The sequence below is a fragment of the Protopterus annectens genome, chromosome 13.part0 (genome assembly GCF_019279795.1).
Source record: "Protopterus annectens isolate FY-2018-M chromosome 13.part0, PAN1.0, whole genome shotgun sequence".
In the NCBI taxonomy this organism is placed as follows: domain Eukaryota; kingdom Metazoa; phylum Chordata; order Ceratodontiformes; family Protopteridae; genus Protopterus; species Protopterus annectens.
In genome coordinates this window covers 761943726-761964280 of record NC_056747.1, presented here as the reverse complement: position 1 = coordinate 761964280, position 20555 = coordinate 761943726, and the positions used below count along the sequence as shown (strand labels likewise).

General features: G+C 41.5%; 1 protein-coding gene across 5 annotated transcripts in view; it reads left to right on the top strand.

Annotated features, from left to right (window-relative positions):
- CORO6 (coronin 6) overlaps positions 1 to 20555 on the top strand; it is a 773484-nt gene that overhangs the window by 614566 nt on the left and 138363 nt on the right. For 3 of the 5 annotated variants that reach the window (XM_044054466.1, XM_044054464.1, XM_044054462.1), the window contains 3 exons: positions 2220 to 2349; positions 10072 to 10253; positions 12644 to 12763. In XM_044054466.1, coding sequence (XP_043910401.1) covers positions 2220 to 2349; positions 10072 to 10253; positions 12644 to 12763 — 432 coding nt within the window. Of the gene's footprint in view, positions 1 to 1543; positions 1753 to 2219; positions 2350 to 10071; positions 10254 to 12643; positions 12764 to 20555 lie in introns of those variants that run through there. The other 2 variants (XM_044054465.1, XM_044054463.1) reach the window with 2 other exon arrangements.

Genomic DNA, 20555 nt, shown 5'->3' with positions numbered 1-20555 from the left:
TTCATGATAAGTGAGTTCTGTGCCTTGAATTTATTTTCTAAACAATAAAAATGAATCATATTCTGGTGCTCTTAGCCTCAGAAACATTTCCTGAGAAAACTGCTCATAAATTTAGCAGGTGGTATAGCTGGGCAGCACCCCCCCCCCAGCCTTGTATGGTACATAGTGCTGTGCCACTGCAAAGCATGGCAGACATAATTACCCACCTCACTCTGCAGAACTGACAAGTAGAAACTGAAAAAAGCTAGGTGCACACCACAGTGAAGTAAGTGAAACTTTAATAAATAGACATAAAAGGCACCGATTTATTGTTTTGTAGCCTCTTATGTCTATTTATTAAAGTTTCACTTACTTCATCATGGTGTGCACCTAGCTTTTTTTCAGTTTTTATCTTTTGGTGCTTGTTGGTGCACTTTATCGATCACAAGAAATTTTGTTTCAAAGAATTGACAAGTAGCTAGTGAAACCCTGCAGAATGAGACAGATAAACACACCTGCTATACTTTACAAGTGCAGATAGATCACTGTATATAAGGTTGTGGGGTCAGGATGGTGATGCCCAGCTGTACATAGAGATAAAAATGTAAACACTTTTTTTAAACTGTTGCTCTGGCTGTGGGGGCACAAGCAAGGCGTATGTTAGAATGCTATTTAATTGTGCTTGTTTATCTACTTAGAAATACATAAATCTGAAGCGCACTACCCCTTAACGTGTCTTTTTCTAAGTATTTTTCTCAGTATGGTCATGGCTGCTCTACATTTCCTAGCTCTGAATGGTAAGTATGAGAACTTCCTGCCTCACTGCAGCTGATTCTGTTAATCTACTGTTGCCCTTACAGAATCACAGAGGCCTTTCACCAGTAGCAGATTTTAATGCAACAAATCAGGCAAGCTGATTTGGAAGGATACAATCTCTCGACTACAGGAGCAAGCATCTGCAACTTACTGGGCAAGCAGCTACTGTATACAACGTCCATAACTTACTAGGCTGGCAGTTGTTTTATACATCATAAAATATATGCTTGCCAGAAGCCAGTTTTGTTAAAGATCTTTACCTCCTGAATATCTAATAAAGCAGTTTCAGTACTTGCATCTTCTTGGCAGTTAGATAATTTTCCTGCAATCAGCAGGATTTCAAACTTGTATTTGTCTAAGTTTGTAGTGAAAAATAACCAACCAGATCCCCAAGCCTGTTCCACATAGTTCAATACGTGCCTGGCAGCAGCTAGTTGTGTTGTACAGCTTTACCTCCTGAATACCTAATGAAGCAGTTTCAATATTTGCTTCTTCTTGGCAATAGGATAATTTCCTGCTGTCAGTTAGCAGGATTTCAAACTTTTGTTTGGCTTAGTTTATAATGAAAAATGCCCAGCTACATCATCAGTTCTGTTCCACACAGCTGAGTGTGCCCCTGACAGCAGCCGGTTGGGCTCTGCATCTTTACATTTGAATAGCTAATTTAGCAGTATTTGCTTCTTGTTAGGAATGGGACAGTTTCGCTGCCATCAGTTAGCGGGAGTTCAGTATTATTGGTCTTTCCTTCGTTTATAATGAAAAATGAGAAGCTGAGGATTTATGTTCATCACCAGCTCTGTTCCATACATTTCCCTTAGCAACAGTTTGATAATCATTTATAAAATGCAGCTTTCTGAAATTAAAATTGAACAGCAAGATCTTTGTGGTTGTATTGGTTTGCAGTACACCTGCTTTGTAATTTGTTTCGTGTACCATGCTTCACAGATTTTGGCACAGGTAGCACCTTCTTTGGGATTAGTATAGGTTCACATAAATATTGTTTGAATGTAATCAGCCATTGAAATTTAGACACTGAGGTTTCCTGTTATCTTTAACAATATTTTTATGTGCAGCAGTATAACCTGGTGAGTGTGTGTGTGTGTGTGTGTGTGTGTGTGTGTGTGTGTGTGTGTGTGTGTGTGTGTGTGTGTGTGTGTGTGTGTGTGTGTGTGTGTGTGTGTGTGTGTGTGTGTGTGTGTGTGTGTGTGTGTGTGTGTGTGTGTGTGTGTGTGTGTGTGTGTTGTGAAGCTAACTCATTAGTTTTTCCCCAGTCATTACAAGTTTGCATTGATGCCTGGTCAGAAGCACAGGAATGGTATGTTCGACTTGCACTAGATTTCTCTGCATTAATGACCAAACTGACTCCTGCAAGAGGTTTATATTCTCTCTGTTTATCTTTCTTTCTTTCTCTCTTTGTCTCTCAGGTGTGGCAGATTCCTGACTATGTGCCACTGCGTTCCATCACAGAACCTATTGTTACATTAGAAGGCCACTCCAAGAGAGTTGGAATCGTTTCATGGCATCCCACATCTCGGAATATCTTACTTAGTGCAGGTAAGGTTCAGGGCTTCTCCACCTATCCCTCCCTTTAAAATATAAACTAGAGTAATACTAATCTTCTGAACTTTCTAGAAAATAGTGGAATAAAGCTGGAAATACATCTTGCTGGACCAGACTTTACATCTGTTTTTTTGTACATTTACCTTAAATAATGTACTGATATGATTTATGCTGCGTACTTAAATATTTGAATATCTGCAATGCATAGACTAATTTATGAAACCACGAATTAGTGAGTGACTGTAAGGCTGAGCAACAGACACAAATTAACTGATTAAATAAACTGGCATTCATTTTGGTTTTTCAGACATGCTAATGCCTAGTATGAACAGACTTATGGAAATAGTCTAAGGTTATTGGCTACTGAAATTTCTTAGACTTAACAAGTTAAATTCTTGAAAGAGACGCAGAAGTAGATCACTGCACTTTGAGTGATGGGCAGGTTATAGTCCTCATGTCTGTAAGATTAGACCGCTGGTTCTAACACACACTTATTAACTGTCAAACTTCAGCCACTCTGTGATTTTGGGAGGGGATTGGTTGCACCACTCTGCAAGATAAATGCTTTTGGTTTGAGACAGTATCCGCTTCAGAGTAAGAAGAATAAAGCTGGGGAATTAATGGGTGAGACAGAACCCCCTTCCCATTTAAAGTGAGTGGTCTGATTTTACCGTACTGCTCTTTACTTGTATGTACTGCATCTCAGCATGCATTTCTGTTGAAGTACAATATGCTTTAGGTGTTACACACATGGAAGATCAGTTGTTACACAATGCCCACATTTGCAGGATATAAACATGACATTGAGTCTTTGCACATACAGCCAGTAACACTGTGAGAGAGAAAATGGTTAGAGTGACCGGATAATCAGTCTGAGTCATTCACTAATATGAAAGGTTTTCTATATAAAAAAGTACTTTTTATTTATTTTTTTTAATTAGCTTTTAAAACCAGCATCTGACTGTAAATTATAAGGAATATGCAAACATAAAGAAACAATGAACAACATCCATTATAGAGCTGGCTGGGTTTTTCATCACCAATGGTGGAAAGAAATTAAGATGTAGTTAGATACCAATAACAGTATGGTGTTATTAAAACTCTGGTAATAACACGGTTTAATGGTCTTTATCAGTGAGCTGTATGTGCATGTAGTTCTTATGGTTTCCAGACTAGCTTTGTGCTTTTCCTTTAACTCTTTTTTTGGTAACTGGAAGCACAATAGCTCCATATAGCTTGTTTTCAGGCACAGGCTGATAAGAGCAGAGAAAATGAGCAGCTCAAGTGGGTATGTGTATGAGTGTGTGCCTGTGTGTACTACAGCCACACAAGATTGTTATGAAACACTCACAGCAATACAAGCTGAGCAAAATGTACATCATAAGAAAGCTCAAAATATGGTTTGCAAACTGACATCTGTCACCATGATACCTACCACATTACTGTATCCTTATACTTCATCTTGATATCACAGTACAAGAATGGCAGCAGAAGATGTGCTCCATTCATAGTTCTCATAAATATAACAACAGAGGTTCAAAGGTAGGTATTACAAATGCATTGCTCTGTAAAATATCAGTCCAGGAGTCTGTGTCTTGTGTGCAGTGGTTCAAACTTAGATTTTGTTATTTAACTTCTAACTTAGTTTTATGCTTTGTTGTAGTAGTTGCTTCCTTCACTTCTTTGTGTAGCCTGTTCCAGGCTATCGCTACTTGAATTTGCAATTGTTTGTTTTTAATACAGAGTGGACTTTTACATTTTTTGCTTCACTTTTTCCTTCTACACAGCTGAACGTCAACTAACCTCAGCGCCTGTCCTTGCTTACTGGGTCTACCTATCCCTCCTCAACTCACCCAGACTTCTCCACATCAGGGTTGGGGGACAGCAAGGAGATTGAGGAATCCCAGAACATCGCCATATGGCTGCCATGGAATATTTTTGTAATACCACCCCTTACAGTTACCTAGCAACCCTCCTGATGGCAAAATGTGCTGTGAGCATACAGTGCAGAACTCACTCTCGCTTTCATATGGAACAGATATCAGCAGTATGCCCCAACCATCCTTTCTGTGGTTACTTTCCTGGACTCCACCAGGGAATTCAGACCAGTTAGTGTACCCCTTTGTAACAATGTGAAGGTGGTACTGTCAATCACCTTCAACACACTGATGCTCATTTTTTTTTAATTAATGTATAACCCATTGTCTGCCAAGCATCAAATATTTCCTGGTGTGATGATGCCATTTCATTCTCTTACTTATCAGTGTGAGTGCTGATTATAAGGAGACTATCGTCCAATAAACAATCATACAGTATATTGTTTTAAGGCCCAACCTACTTCCTCAGTGGCTGCATTGCACATTTGCAGATCAGAGGAAAAATGCTATGCCTTCCCCTGTGCATGTACATGCACACAAGCAATGAAGGCGTCCATGCTTATATTACTTGGAATACACATCACCAGCCCATATGCCATCTTAAGTAAAAATATTTAAGTTGGGAGGGAGATGATGTCCCCTAACCCCACAGCAAAGGTCAGTGAGTAGAAGAGATCCTTTTAAACTAAGTCATGTTATATTTTCTTGGCAAGCTGTAGAACTCTGACAGAATGTAATACTTTTCTAGTTTTGTAACGCAGGATTTTGTTTGGGTAAAGGGGGGCAGCACTGCTGAAGGACAGTCCATTTCCTACCCCACCAGGATGGGCAAGTCCACATGGGCTTCTCATTTCTACTCTTGTTCACTGGCTCCTCCATTGCCCAGGTCACTGCCATTCCTGGGTTGTCTGAATCATAGTCAAGGCTTTATCTTTGCACAACATATAGCTTTCTTACCGAGTCTTAGCTTTAATGTTAAAAGTAATGGTGCCCCCTTCTGCTTTCTCTCTCTCTCTCTCTCTCTCTATCTCTCACACACACACACACACACACACACACACACACACACACACACACACACACACACACACACACACACACACACACACACACACACTTCTATGGTACAGCAACCAAGATATGAACATGTTTGTAAGAGAGATTGGTTATGAAAATTCAGGCCAGGTTAGTAGTATTAGATGTGCTATACTAGCAGTTCTGCTATTAAATTATTCAGCATTCAGATAATACAACAGTTTTATTGGTAAAGTGGGAGCCATGGGCATGGTATCAAAACCTAGCATAGGGGGTGCACTTCCTACATCTCTGCACCTCATGCACATTGTCTTTCTCTCTTTCTCCCAATCTGTCTCTCTAAATATGTTCATACGTTCATAGGTTCATAGGTGTTTACTAGGCTAATGACCGCAAGGGCCATTTTAAGCCTAGCCATGCATCCCAAATCTCTGACAAGTTCTGATACCCTTGAGAAGTGTAAGTATGGGTGTGGGAGATGGACCATTTACAGGTTACCTGTTTGCATTAGAGACATAGGTGCCAAACCAGTGATGAATTTCCGGTTTCCCATCCAATTGTCCAAGTATGTCCATGTATGTGTACATATAAATATGTGTGTGTGTGTGTGTGTGTGTGTGTGTGTGTGTGTGTGTGTGTGTGCATGTATACGTTAGAGACCATACTTCTTGGGAAAGGTGTGTGTGTGTGTGTGTGTGTGTGTGTGTGTGTGTGTGTGTGTGTGTGTGTGTGTGTGTATCCCATTCAGAAGCTCACCTTTTCAAAAAGTCGAATTTCAAATGGTCAAGATCATATGATCGACTTAAAAAGTCGAACATCAGAAAACAACAAGAATCTATGTTTTTGTAGGGGGCCCTGCACCACCCACATATTATATATACCAACTCCAAGATCACACTACAATGGGGAAAAGGGTAAATTCCCAAATCTCCACTGTACCACGATCTTCATTCAAAAGCTTCGACTTTACGAAAAAATTATCTGAACCATACAAAGTTCGACTTTCTGAAGAGTCAAGTTTCTGAATGAAACCTATATATATTTCATTACCTCTGACGTGTGCAGTCAAACCACTGTGGAGAGATTTAGTGGTCCGTAGCACCACCGCAGTTCTATTGTCTGTCCTTGACCCGGCTGCTAGACTTGGCTTTAATCATCACATGTGAAGGTCACTGATACAGGCATAGATGACTGTAGTTAACACACCATTATGAAGATGGTGAGTGTGCTCTGCGGCCTGCTAGATGATGTGTAATAGTTGCATGGGCTGCAGAATGCTATCTGACACTTGCACAGTGAAATTGAGTATACAGACACGGAGCAGACAGTGCTGCACAGGTCACTGTTGGCTAAAATGGTATCCACTGGTGCATCTATGTGGAAGTGATAAATTTTCTATGGTCAGGTTTTGTTTCCTCTGACCATGGGGTAGTCCAGATGTGTGGAGGCCAATTACAGGTAAAGTATACCCAAATAATACATTCATTTGAGAACATTACTGTCAGCTGGCTGGTCTTACATATGTGGTTACAGAAACTCCTCAAGATCCACTCCTGAACATCTCAGTAGGCTGCACACTCTGGCTCCTTTAGTGCTACATCATCATTATACCCTGTGGTCAAACAGAGTGCCACACCTACATATGGCCATCACACTAGTTGTAGCCACCGTATATCAGATGATTCCCAACATGGGGCACCCCATCAGGGTGCACATACCTGCTGCTGTAGTTTTAGACCACTTTACATCACCCTGCTATGAACTGCATCATTGCTCGAGACCACAGGCCATCACAATGCACACATCACCATAATTTTCAAGACAGCAGTGTTATTTTGCCTCCGCATGATCTGATCCCTGACTCTCCAGAACTTGATACCAGAGTGCATATTTACCATAATCATCTCCTGTCTTCCTGGTCCATATGTTAATGCTGCTGTCACCTGTTGATGTCCCCCCCTCCTCTGAAAATGTTGATGATTGTTCCCTATCCTCCCCAAACTTGAATGGCTGAGGTGATGCCTGAAGCCCAGCATGATCAGTCCATACCATATATTAAGTTATGGGTTAGATAATGCATGCATCATTTTATTTTGTGTTGTCTATGTTATTGTCTATAGTTGTGGACCAGATTCTGCCCCTTGCCAGTGCCACAATGTATTACAGCTGCCACTCGTGGTCCTACTGCTGCCTGTTTCTCCTCTGAGTGACTACCATAGTTCTTGTCTGCCACTCCAAAAGGTATGGTAGACCTTACTGAGATGCTTCCATGCTGAAACCGTTTAAACACACTTTATATAACATGACACACACTATGTATATCTGGCTGCAGGTCTTGGGTAAATACTGCAGTGCCCTATCAGATGCATCTTAACAATACAAATGTTCCTTAAGTAGACAGAACACATACTCCACAATATTCCACATTTCCACATGTTCAGTATTGTATTGTATTTATTTATTTATTTTTGTTTGCAGTTTGTTAACTGGGAAAGTCCACTGGGCCATGCTGAGCACGTTTTCAATGGAGGCCTGGGGAGAAAAGCTCCTCAGTAAAATAAGTAGTTCATTCAACATAAAATTATGCACATAGGTAGTATTGCATTGCTAGACAATGTTGTAATAACACAGCTGCAGTAACATTCAGTACAAATAAAATTATATGTACAATTATATGCAAAGATAGTACAACATCTTTTTTTCAACAATAATTGGACTTCTAAGACTGAAGGCACAATTAGTAGTACAGTGGTACTGCATGGAGAATTTATAGAAGAAACACATATAGAAAGTAGGGGAGAGTGTGTTTTTTGAGATAGGTTTTCAAGGGGGCTGAGAGCAGGAACATTTCCAGGTGGAACTTAGATAAATGTGGAGAGAAGTTTTGAAGTGGGCAGGATTTTGGATTGCTCTGATGGCTAATGGGAGAGCATTCCAGTTTTTGCTAGAGTAAGAGAACAGAAGTTGGCCAGGTGGCAGTTTAGGTTTGTGAACCTGAAGCAGTTGCTGATCTTCTGATCTAAGAGACCTATTTGGGAGGTAAAAATGAAGGTAGAACTAAGGGCAGGACAGTCAGAATGTTTATCGATAAGTTTGTGAGCAGTAGTAAGTTGCAGATAGTTAAGGTAGTTTGGAAGTTCAAGACATTTTAGGGAGAGAAAAGCAGTACAGTACGCTACCTCTGTTGTCATCTGGAGGTTGTGGATTAGGGTTATCCATGATGTTAATTCATATTCAGAATCTCCTGCAACACAACAACAATGACATCATTATGGCCTGCTACCTGATTGTATGGTAACTGCATTTACTGAGCTGTGCACCCTCACACATGTGTACCTACCGAGTAGCTGACCATGTGGAATGTTATCCTGTATGAAATGTTGATACAGGTTAGACATGTGCCAGATGTGAGAATCAGTTATGGATATCTAGTGCATTTCACACCATGTGGCGTTTGAGGGAGTAGAAGTCTTTGCAAATTGTTTTATCTGACACCTTGTGGACCAGGTGGGGCCTTGGTGGAATTGTATGCGCAGACAGTGGTTTTCAGAACCTCAGGAAAATATACAGTGTTGTACAACAAGCATATAGAGGTTGTTCTCTCTTTTGTAGTCCTTTGGGATTATATAGTCTCCTCCACATGCTGCAACATTATGTCAATGAGCTGCTGTAGGATCCATGAGGCTGTTATCTGTGAAATTCCTAGCATTTCCCCTGTAGACTAAAGAAAGGAGCCTGTCACTAAGATAGATAACACTACACACACCTTAGTGTCCACTGCCATGAACAGTATGATCAGTCAATGCATTCTCCTTGATTCTACTTTTGAGCGATACAATTCTACAAGTTCCCATGTGGTCCTTAATTTACTGGTTAGTCAAATGGCGGTACAGTAAGCAATGGTGCTACTGCCTGTGCTGGTGTGAATGTCCATGGCATGACATTTCACAGGCACTGGCTCCATGAGTGGCCGCTTAACACTTGCTGCTCTGATGTAGCTGGTGTTATCTGATACATTCTAGTGTACTGTATACTGGCAATTCCTGGTGTTCAAAATAGGTGATTGCTGTGGGGCTGCACTCTGCTTTATGCATGTCTGAAATTCCTTGCCATGTTTGGTGGTATAGTATGCATATTTGGTGTTCTTCATTTGTATCTGGTGCCTCATTTCTATGTCATTATGAAGTTATTTGCAAGCCATGAATACTGTTTGTCTGTAAAGCAAGCATGTAGTTTGTGCCTTTAAATCACCCCCTCCACCCTTGTACATTGTCACTGTTCATGATGTTTTGTGCAGCACACTGCCCTGTCAATACAAGCCATTGTGTGACTTATCACTGGCCAATGTTCCATTTCAGTTAAATTAAATTTGTGTGTGTGTCTTTGTGTGTGTGTGTGTGTGTGTGTGTGTGTGTGTGTGTGTGTGTGTGTGTGTGTGTGTGTGTGTGTGTGTGTGTGTGTGTGTGTGTGTGTGTGTGTGTGTGTGTGTGTGTGTGTATTTGCATGTGCATGTGCATGCTTGCGAGTATGTGTGTGTTTGTGTGTGTGATGGCAGCCCTGCATTTCTGTACTAGCATTGTCAGTCATCAGGTGAATGTGGTGGTGTCTCAGTGTCTGCTGCTACCAGAGTTGATAATACTGTTAACTTTCACCTACAATGTACCTGTTTCTTTTTACAAAAGCAGTTTTGTAACTTTATGTAATGCTGTCTGACTTGCAAGCTGGTGAACTCTTCATTTAGTTTCTTCTATAGCTTTTTCTGAGCTTGGCTGTAGTCTGAAATGTGTGCTTGTTTCTCTTGAAGGTGGTGATAATATGATAATAATCTGGAATGTGGGAACTGGGGAACCACTAATCACCCTAGACGAAATGCATTCTGATCTCATTTACAATGCATGCTGGAATCGGACAGGTAGCCTCATCTGCACCGCCTGTAAGGACAAGAAAGTGCGTGTCATTGATCCCCGCAAACAAGAGATCATTGCTGTAAGTTTAGATGCATTTTGTTTCAAAGGACTAATTTGCATGAGGTCAGTGCTGTGACAGGTGTTTTTAGCTACACGCTCCTGTACGTGTCACTTGTTGAGCTGTTGATGTGATAAATGCACAAGTAGCACAATAACACATTAACTGTACCAGTTACCAGTTGTTTAAAAAACATGTCCCACTGCGTGATCTCCAGCTTTCTGTGGGTGTTTTTTGCAGTTCCTTACAATGTCACTTGCATGAATTTTTCTGATATTTTAACTTGGTATCTGTATATTGTGGTTGCAAAGTCACAGTTCCGTTTCCCTGAATGTTCACATAAATGACAAAATGTTACAAAAAAATAAAAGATGCACACATATACACTCTAATACTGCTTTCATAAATGTGCTTTTGGTACAACATCCAAACAAATTTATACCCTAGCATTAACTGTAAAGGAATTGCCTCCTGACAACACAGTCAGAGCATTACTCTGTCTGTAGGCAGCCATTTGCTACAGGAAATGTCTTCCCCCACAGTGAGGCCATCCTCTATGACCAGGTAAGGTGGACACTGACAAATTCACCACACTGTTATTCCCAGTAGCTGTATTCTTCTACGAGGATGACTTCATAGCCCAAGCCCACATCAACAAAATAGTTGTTATAAAAGTAATACTGCAAACTGGAATCTGTCTTATGGCAGATGCAGAATTCCTTTTCAAAGATGCTCACCATGTGCCTTCATTATTTAAGCTGCTCCAGTGTGAGCAGGATAGGATGCCTACATGGGTCTAGGACTATTCACTGAAAGCACATTTCATTGAAACACATTTGACTATGCACAATTCACTGAAAGCTCAAGTCACTGAAAACACAATTCACCGAAAGTTATATATGGCCTTTTCCCCACTGTAGTGCGACCCTGGAGTTAGAATATATAGTAAAGGGGGGGGGCGCAGCCCCCCACCTATTTTAAATATTTTGAACTATACACATGGATACTTGCAATTTCAATAAATTACTCTTTTCTAAACTTAATATATATATCCAAACTATAGCCCTCCACCCCCCTCTTACTATATATACTAACTCTGGGGTCGCACTACAGTGGGGAAAAGGCCATATATAACTTTCAGTGAAATGTGTTTCAGTAAATTGAGTTTTCAGTGAATTGAGCTTTCAGTGATTTGTGCACAGTCATTCAGTGAAATGTGCTTTCAGTGAATAGTCCTAGACCCGCCTACATATGCCAATGGCAACATGTGATCAGAAGCAGCACAGATGTCAAACAGCCAATCAGGGTGAAGAAAGACTGGATGGCTGATTACTTTTTTTTTCACCTCGTGGAAAAAGTGTAGGCCTTAAGTGATGGCTGTTTTATCGGGCCAAACCAAGAATCATAGAATCAGCAACTGACTTTGGGCATGGCTAGATTCCAATAGTAAAATAAATGAGTGATACTACAGTATTCTGCTTTACACACATTCTTCCTTTCACTCCTTCTCCTCCTTCATGAGATATAGGGTTGAGGCCAGCCAGTGGGATTGAGTAGCACTTGGCCTGCTGCTTACCCAGGGGGAGGGGCAAAGTTTGTGCTGTCACATGGTCACCTTATAGTGGAGGTTGCAAACATTTCCTTAAATCAGTACTACCTGTAGCACTGAACATGACAGATTTGCAAGGGAATATTCCAAAGACATGCAGTAGGTGGAGTCAGTCTAAATTGCCCATAGGTGAGTGTGTGTGCAAGTGTGTGGTGTGGAAAAACTACACTGGTTAGGGCTATCAACCCAGCAGTGTGACTCTTGGCTCCATGTGCACCCTGCCAGAAAAAGAGGTGGTATGGTCACTGTTGCTGGGATCAGTGAATTAAAGTTATTTGAGAAAAGGGGACAGAAAACAGGTGTAAAGTGGTCATGGGTGCATCTTTTTCTTGAAAATATTAAAAAAATCAAAACTACCTACCCCTCAAATGGACGAATGTAGCCCTGTCTACTGGCAGGGCCAGAACAGGGGTGAATGTGTTTGAGACATTGGTTTAGCAGTTGCAGCCTTTGTTTATACTTGATCGTTCATCACAAGCCCTTCCTTCACTAGTTCACACTGAGACCACCTTACAACTTTTTGTCAAATGCCTGTTGCAAAATGTCCTTTAGTGTTTCATTTTGGTGGTATATGGATGTAAGAAATATTTTCTTATCTCAGAGTAAAAGTTCAAAATCAAGATAAAGGTAAAATATGTCTCACAGTATTCTGTCTGTGCAAACCATGTGTGAGATCCCAAGCTTCATTTAATATATTAAGATATATATCCCAGATAAATTTTGACACTGCTAATTGTGACTATTTACTGCATGTTATTTTGTGTTACTATTTGTGATTTAATCTGCTAACCAATCTGATCAGGTGAAAGACAGACCACATGAAGGAGCCCGTCCAGTCAGAGCCATTTTTATGTCTGATGGTAAAATCTTCACCACAGGATTCAGCAAAATGAGTGATCGGCAGCTGGCTCTGTGGGACTTGGTATGCCAAGAGGTTTTATAATCTTTTTCATCATCTACCAAAGACTGGGGAACCTTCCGCTGCACCAGCTCCATGCGTGGTTTTTGGGCCAACTAATGTGAAGGTCAGTTGTATTCTTGGCTGTCTCAGATCAGTCTAATATACTCCCTGATCTAAGGATCATTATTGTATTGCCTATTGAACAGTGCTGGAAAACCCACAAAGCCAGAGAAATACACATTGGCGTGTACATCTGGAGTGGACTCCCTCTTAGGGAGAGTATAAGACTGGCCACGCCAGTGAATTTTATCAAGACATTGAAAAGCAGAATTCCAAAAACCATATGTGGAGTTTGGGGTTTAGTCACCCCATGTACTGGGGTAAACAAATATATCAACTATTAGCAAGGGTCAAAACATAAGCAATACCCTCTTATATTATTAAAAAAATAACAGCATGCTGGATGTACTGGAGTTTTTGTCATTTTGTATGATAAATGTTTGTCAAGGCTGTAGGTATGTCTTGTGTTTTGACTCTTAGATTTTTTTTTTATGTGTTGTCCCACTGTGTGAAAGAAGAAGCCCACTGAATTGTTCTATGTCTCACAGGCAAAGGGAAAGAAAATCCAAAAATAGACTTTGCAGATGGGTAGCTAGGGGAAGAAGATAAACAGGTATATTATGCTTTTCAAAAATAGCTGAAAGTGGTCCCACCATGTTTTAATGTTTATCTGTTCTGTGTTTTGATTCCAGAAATAATTAACAGAGGTATGATAATTTCAAAGCTAAAAACTCAGACTGGGATGACAGTGTCTTTATTCTTTAAAGCCACGTCCTTCTCAACATTTTCCTCAGGGTCTGCCATATGAAGGGAACAACATTATGACAAAGGTTACAGCTTTCCTGAGAAAGTCCATATATGAACCTGGATTTGAATCCATTTGGCACCCAGACACTTAGGAATCCTTGAATTCCCAATATGTTTCATTTGGCATTAGGGTGTTACTTCTGCTTGCTTTACAGTATTTATTCAGTCTGCTATGGCTCTGTCATACCCATCACACATTTACAATGGCTTTTGCAGTGTACTAAGACAGTGTCAAGTTGTTAGGGTCCACACAAGTCTGGAAGAAATATCCAGCACTTTCTGTCCTTCAAATAAAAGAGTGTTGTGATTTTGCTGGCTTGAAGATACAATGGTCTAAGTTTGCTTTTAAGTTAAGGTGGTCTGTACAGCAATGCAGTTTATTGTCACTGGTACCTGGAGAGGTGGGGGGCAGCTGATATCAAGCCCTGAGAGCCAAGCAGAATTTCCGAAATGGTATCTAGATGAAGTTTAGCAGTGATTTAATTTAATGTCTGTGTTTATCTTTTCACACTTTATTTGCCCATATGTACTTTTAGGAGAATTATGTTTGCTATGCATATTGAATTGTTCTTTTTTCCTTTCTCTTTTTGGCTGCACACAGCTGACCATTCTCTGCTCCCAGGACCTTTCCTCATCCACTGTGTCTACAAGGCTATCTCTGCTCCCCCAGACAAAGTCTGACCCATACTTGGGACCAGTGAGGAGGTCAGGACACCTGGGGCAGTGTCATAGTGCTGCCAAGAAGTATTTTCCATGCCCTTACTTCCTCCCCTTGCACGCACTCATAACTTCAAAGATCAATGTGTAATATGGTATGCTAGTATATCATCCTAGCTCTGGAGCAATTCAACCAATGCTCCTGCTGCCCTAAGTACAACACCCCCCTTTACATTCTCATCCCCATTAGGGATCAACTGACAGACATATATATCCAAGTGCTCTCCAGTCCTCCTCTTGCCAGCATTTGTGGCACACAAACTGCTAATCAAACCTGAGTCACCTGGGCCTTTATCCCCTCTATGCCACAGTACTGGCCTGTATTGACATGTTTTTTCCTACCAATGTTCCAAGCTTAGCAATATTTTATATGTTAGTGAACATTTTTCTTCTAGTAGGTTGTGATGCCGCAGTAGAAGAGTGTGGATTTCCTGTAACTAGTCTAGTCCAGATACATATTTGCTGTATCCAGGACTGTTTTGTAAGTTTCTGAGCCCCCCAGACTTTTCTGTGTTGGAGGGAAGCCTTCTAGCTTATCAGTGGGAGTGGTAAGCACTAGGTAGCCTATCAACCAGAAGAGGAGTGGTTTCAAGTCCAGAAATTGTAGTTTGTTGGCTGTTTTGGCATTTTTTACATCCGTTTCAACTTTCTGGTTCAAAAGCCCGTGTTTGCCCACTGTGCAGTGGCACTCAGCTGAGATAAACTATTACCGGTGCCAGAAAGTCTGCTCTTCAATTTTCCCCTTAGAACGTACTTGCTCTTTTACTTCCTGCACTTCAGTTACCGTAATCGGCTAGCACTTTAACAGGCTTATGTAGCATTTATTGTAGCACACTTAGGTGCTATCAACACTAGCTGTTCCTACGCAGTAACAGCACCAGTACTTATTAGTTATGACCATCCCTCCAAGTATGATTGCAGGGCAATTTCCTGTGCTTTCTCCTGCTAACCTGGTACACTTGAGCATTCTGAGACAGTGTGGCAACTGACTAATGTACACAGACAACCCTCTTCTCTTACCTCCCAACACTCATACCTGTGAGAGATGCACTTATATCACCAAACTGGAAGCAGTGCACGCTCCAACATAGACTGGACTAGCTGGTCATGGGGAGAAGGTCAACACCTGCAACTCACTACATAGAACACACAGCCCTCCAAAACACCAACCATCACAACCCAGATGTAGAAACACAAACCATACACCCACTTTCACGGAGGCTCTCAATAAAAATTTACCCAAACAACAGAGACGTCCGAGACAGAAACTCACTCATCCACCACAACACAACACCAACCCCAGAACACATAGCTCGCCACCACAGTGTTCCCGTCAACCCAAGCCCTTAAGGCAAACCACTTTGCCCAATGTACTAATCATAGGAGACTCACTTGTGAGGCACACTGATGTCCCACTCACTAGGCTGAACAAGGAGAAGGTGACAGTCAGTTGTCTGTCAGGTGCCAGGATCTGCCACATAACACATGCACTCAGGTCACTTCTCAACAAGTACAAAAATGACTCAGTCATTGTCCATGTTGGTGTGAATGACCTAAGACGTATCTCCCTGGACTACATGAAAAGAGATGTGATGGAACTCTAGGATTACTTGGCCCAGGCAGGTATGACCCTAGCCCTGAACAGTATTCTACCATCACCCAGAATGATACCACAGTATGAGCAGAAAATGATTGACTTCAAACAAAAGTTTCTGGTGTCATTCTAAGGGAATCCAGTATCTGTCTGCCTGGGACGACAAGATTGACAGACCTCAATGCTTTGCCAGAGATGGCCTGCATCTGTCAACCCTGGGATTCCGGGTACTGTCTAAGGCTCTTGCCATCCCTATAGTGCCTTTTTTAGGCAGTGTTCCAAAGACCAAAATTCCATCATAACAGCTACAAACAAATGCAATCTGATGGTCATGCTGCTCAGTGCTAGAAGTCTAAATCTCAAGATGCACTCCTCGAAGCTCTCCTCAAAATGGAGAATGTTGGCATCTGTGCTGTAATGGAGACCTGATTTAAAGTGGCAGAAAGCACTCCTGCACTCCCAGGCTACAACTCATTCCATACCTTTTGGCCCCAAATTACGTCCGGAAGCTCTAAAGGCTGTGGTGTCTCCATATTCCTTAATGATATGCACACCTCTGGAATGGTAGCCCAGCATAATGCATCCAAGATACTTTAGGTACAACTAACACTGGGTAAGATGGTGATACAACTCATAGCCTGCTACAGAACTCCAAACATGTCCCCAGACTCTCACTCCAACTTCCTAAGCACCTTGGAATCTATCAAGGTCCAACCCAATACTCTCATACTGGGTGACTTCAACTATCCTTCCATCAACTGGGAAAACTATTCAAGTACCAATGTACAGGCCCAATGCTTTATGGAATTTATCAATGCCAATGCCCTGAAACAGCTCATTCTGACCCCCACTAGAGGAAGCAACATCCTCGACTTGGTTATCACCAACATGGGAGGCTGTTGCTCCGCACCTATAGTCAATTCCTCCCTGGTTAAATCTGACCACAAACTGATTACCATGGAAATTTCCATCTCACCTACACCCCCCACTAAGGTGACCACCCTGAAAAACTTCTCTAAAGCTAACTTTGAGCTTCTAAAAACAGAAGTGGCTAACTTCTCGGCACCCATAACAATGGAAAATAGCTGCATGACTGACGAATCATACATCAATGCACAGTACGAGCATGTACACAAATGCATGGACCTTGCCATACCAAATAGAACTAAGACACTCTCCTCCAAAAAAAGGAAGCCAATCTGGTAGTCCCCAGCCATCAATAAACTCTACAACAGAAGTAAGAAACTGTTGCAGAAAAAAAATGAAGTCACAAGACTGGAAAACCTCCCTTATCAGTCTCAACAAAAAGCTGAGATCCCTTATCAAATCCACTAAAGCCAGCTATGCAGGCAGAATTGCAGCTGACACCAAAAACAACCACAAAGCCTTCTATAGCTATATCAAAAACCTCAAAGGCAATACCCAGATTTGCTCTGAGTTATTGCACAGTGGCACCTCCTATACTGAGCCAATAGATATAGCCAACATATTGGCCGACAGATTCAGTGCCAACTTTCCCCCCCCCCCCCCCCCAGGGTCCTGTCACAATACAAGAAGAAAGCCTGGTATCCACCATTTCTGAGGCACAGGTAAAAGCTGCTCTGTCCAAAGCCAAGAATACAGCATCCATGGGATCTGATTGAACATCTGTGTGCCCTGTTCAATTACAGCCTTACCTCAGGCTGTGTCCCTAATGAATGGCGCACTGCTGCAGTTATCCTGCTCCATAAAGGGGGAGCAATTACAGACCCTGGGAACTATCACGCCATTACCCTGATGAGTCTGGTATTTAAAGCTGTGGAGCGCATCATCATGGACCTGCTTAACAAAGATATAGGCAATCTCCAAACTATTCACCCCACACAGTTTGGCTTGTCAAGGAGAGATCTTGCCTGCTGAACCTGGTTGACTTCTTTGAGGCAGTCACCAAGGCTGTGGATGAGGGTAAGGCAGTGCATACAGCCTACCTCAACCTAGCCAAGGCCTTTGATACCATTCCCCACTGAGGTATTATTGATAAACTCACCAAACTAGGCATCAATCCTTACATCACTAGGTGGGTTGCAAATTGGCTCACAGACAGGACCCACAGAGTGAAAGTTGAGGATTCCAAGTCAGACTGTCGATCAGTCACGAGTGGAGTCCCACAGGGCTTGATCCTGGGCCCTCTCCTGTTTGGCATCTACTTCTCGGAAGTCTAGGCCAACACAGAAGGACTCTGGCTGACCAAGTTCACTGATGACTGCAAGCTTGGAGTCATTATCAACTCCCCAAGTGATGCAGACATTCCACAAACGGGCCTCTCTGAGACCAATGACTGATGTCGGAACCATGGCCTGAAGCTTAACACCAAAAATGTGTTATTATCCCCTTTGGAAAAAACTCAGTTCCCATGAATTACCACATTGATGGGAGCCCACTGAACACTGATGGGGCCATAAGAGATCTGGGAAGCCAGGTCAACAGCCACCTCACCTTCGACCACCACACTGCCAATGTGGTCAGAAAGTCCTTCTACATGGCACATCTTATAACCAAAGGTTTCGCATCCAGGAAGAAAGAGGTCATCATCCTTCTCTACTCATCCCTCATTAGACCAGTCATAGAATATAATGCCCTGTTTGGCATGTACCTGACCAGACACCTACAGCAGCTGTAGAGGCCACAAATGTACCTCATAAAAAGGATTGTAGACCTTAAACACATGTCCTACATGGACAGATTCAAGAAACTTCAGCTGATCTCAGTCTCTTATCATCTACTTAGAGGTGATCTCTGCTTGACTTACAAAGCAATGTTCGACCCATCCCTACTTGAAATGCTACACCTAAAGAAATCCCAATCCCCACATACCACATGCTCCAGAGATCACAACCTCATTACCACAATTAACAGAACATGCTGGAAGGACAGGTTCATCTCTCAAAGACTGCCCATACTCTGGAATAAGCTTCCCATACATGTCAAACAGAACTCCTCGCTGGCCCTCTTCAAGAGAAATCTTGATGAGTGGATGGGTAACAGAAAGTTCAATCCAGAGATCATTCCAGTTGCCCTACTGGATATGGGCACTGTGAAGTAACATCAGGTGGCACTGTGCCTGGGCAATTTTTTGGGCTTAGGCTTGTAAAGGCTCCAGGGTAATTAGCCTAGTACACACCTATGAACCTATGAACCTATTAGAAAGGTAAATAAAAACAGATGAAAGTTCAAGGTTACTTTAATAGCCTCGTATCAGTGCATCTGGCTGTTACTACTGTAGGAAGTAGATTTTAAAGACAGGTTATAGGGTTCATGTTACAAAATAAGATCACATTCAGCTGGAAGTTAGTCTTTGTTAGGGATGAATATGAGGTATACTTTTACAGTAACCATGCAACTGAACTTGGAGGTTTATGCCTTTCTGTAAGGCTTAACTACCTCTCTGAGGTTGTATGTCTTACCTGATTCCATGGGAGCAGGGTAAATAATACAGGTGGAAGTACAATGAGAGGTTCTTAACATCTGCATATGACAGGTATATCTCAGATGCTTAATTTTTGTGATAGCAAACTACATGCTAGAAAGCAGTAAATTAGTGAAGGCTGTCACATGTATGAAAAAAAATCTTGTTTCATGTAAAAATTATTTTTGTTGTTGATGAGTGAGACATGACAATCATTATTTTTACAGAACTGTCACATGACGCAGATGTTTCATTAAGTGATGACATGCATGAAACAGTCTTATTAAATGAATGTCCTCATTACTGAAGACAGAGATCACTCATGGGCTTCTTCTGAGTTAACTGTTGTTAGGAAACATTTTCTTCAGCATCACAAGGATCCAGCATCATGATTTACTGCATATAATTTCAATGGCTAGAGAGAGGTGTAATAGTGATTTTTTATTAAATAAGAGACAGTAGCTTTGTATTCTATTTCTGGCCAGTGATATAATAAGCTGAAAGCTGCACTTGTCACCATTACAGAACATCGTTACATACGAGTGACACTGTTGTTACAGAGGAGTTCAACATGGTGCATGCTTAGTCTGCCTCAGTCTTATACTGGGCAGGAATATTTCTCAAATGATTTGATGGTAAAGTGCCCGATCTTCAGATATGTAGTCAGAGAAATCACATCTGTGTTGATCTACCATCTTCTTCCTGTTTCTAATTCCCCTGCCCTCTGTCTTACCAATATTACCACCACGCTTTACCCTCAGTTTTGCCTCCACAGACATACACACATACACACACACACACACACACACACACACACACACACACACACACACACACACACACACACACACTAATCCACCCTTATTTTGAATATACCGAGCTTTTTGATTGGAGAACATCCTCGTGTCTGTTTTTTTTTGGGGAGCACAAATATCTGTATAATTCTGAAGTGTAAATAGCATCACTGTCACTGTCATCTTTTCTATGCAGTCAACTCCCAAGTTGCTGGCATCTAAAATTATGCATGAAGGTGTGAGAGTAAAAGAACCCAGCCTATGGAAACTTGTAAGAATATATAGCTTTTTGTAACTCTTCATAGCCCTGAAATTTTTAAAGACAAGATAATTGTCACGCTTACTGCTTAAATAAAACAATAAACTATAATATGGGGACAGGAAGAAGATTTATTT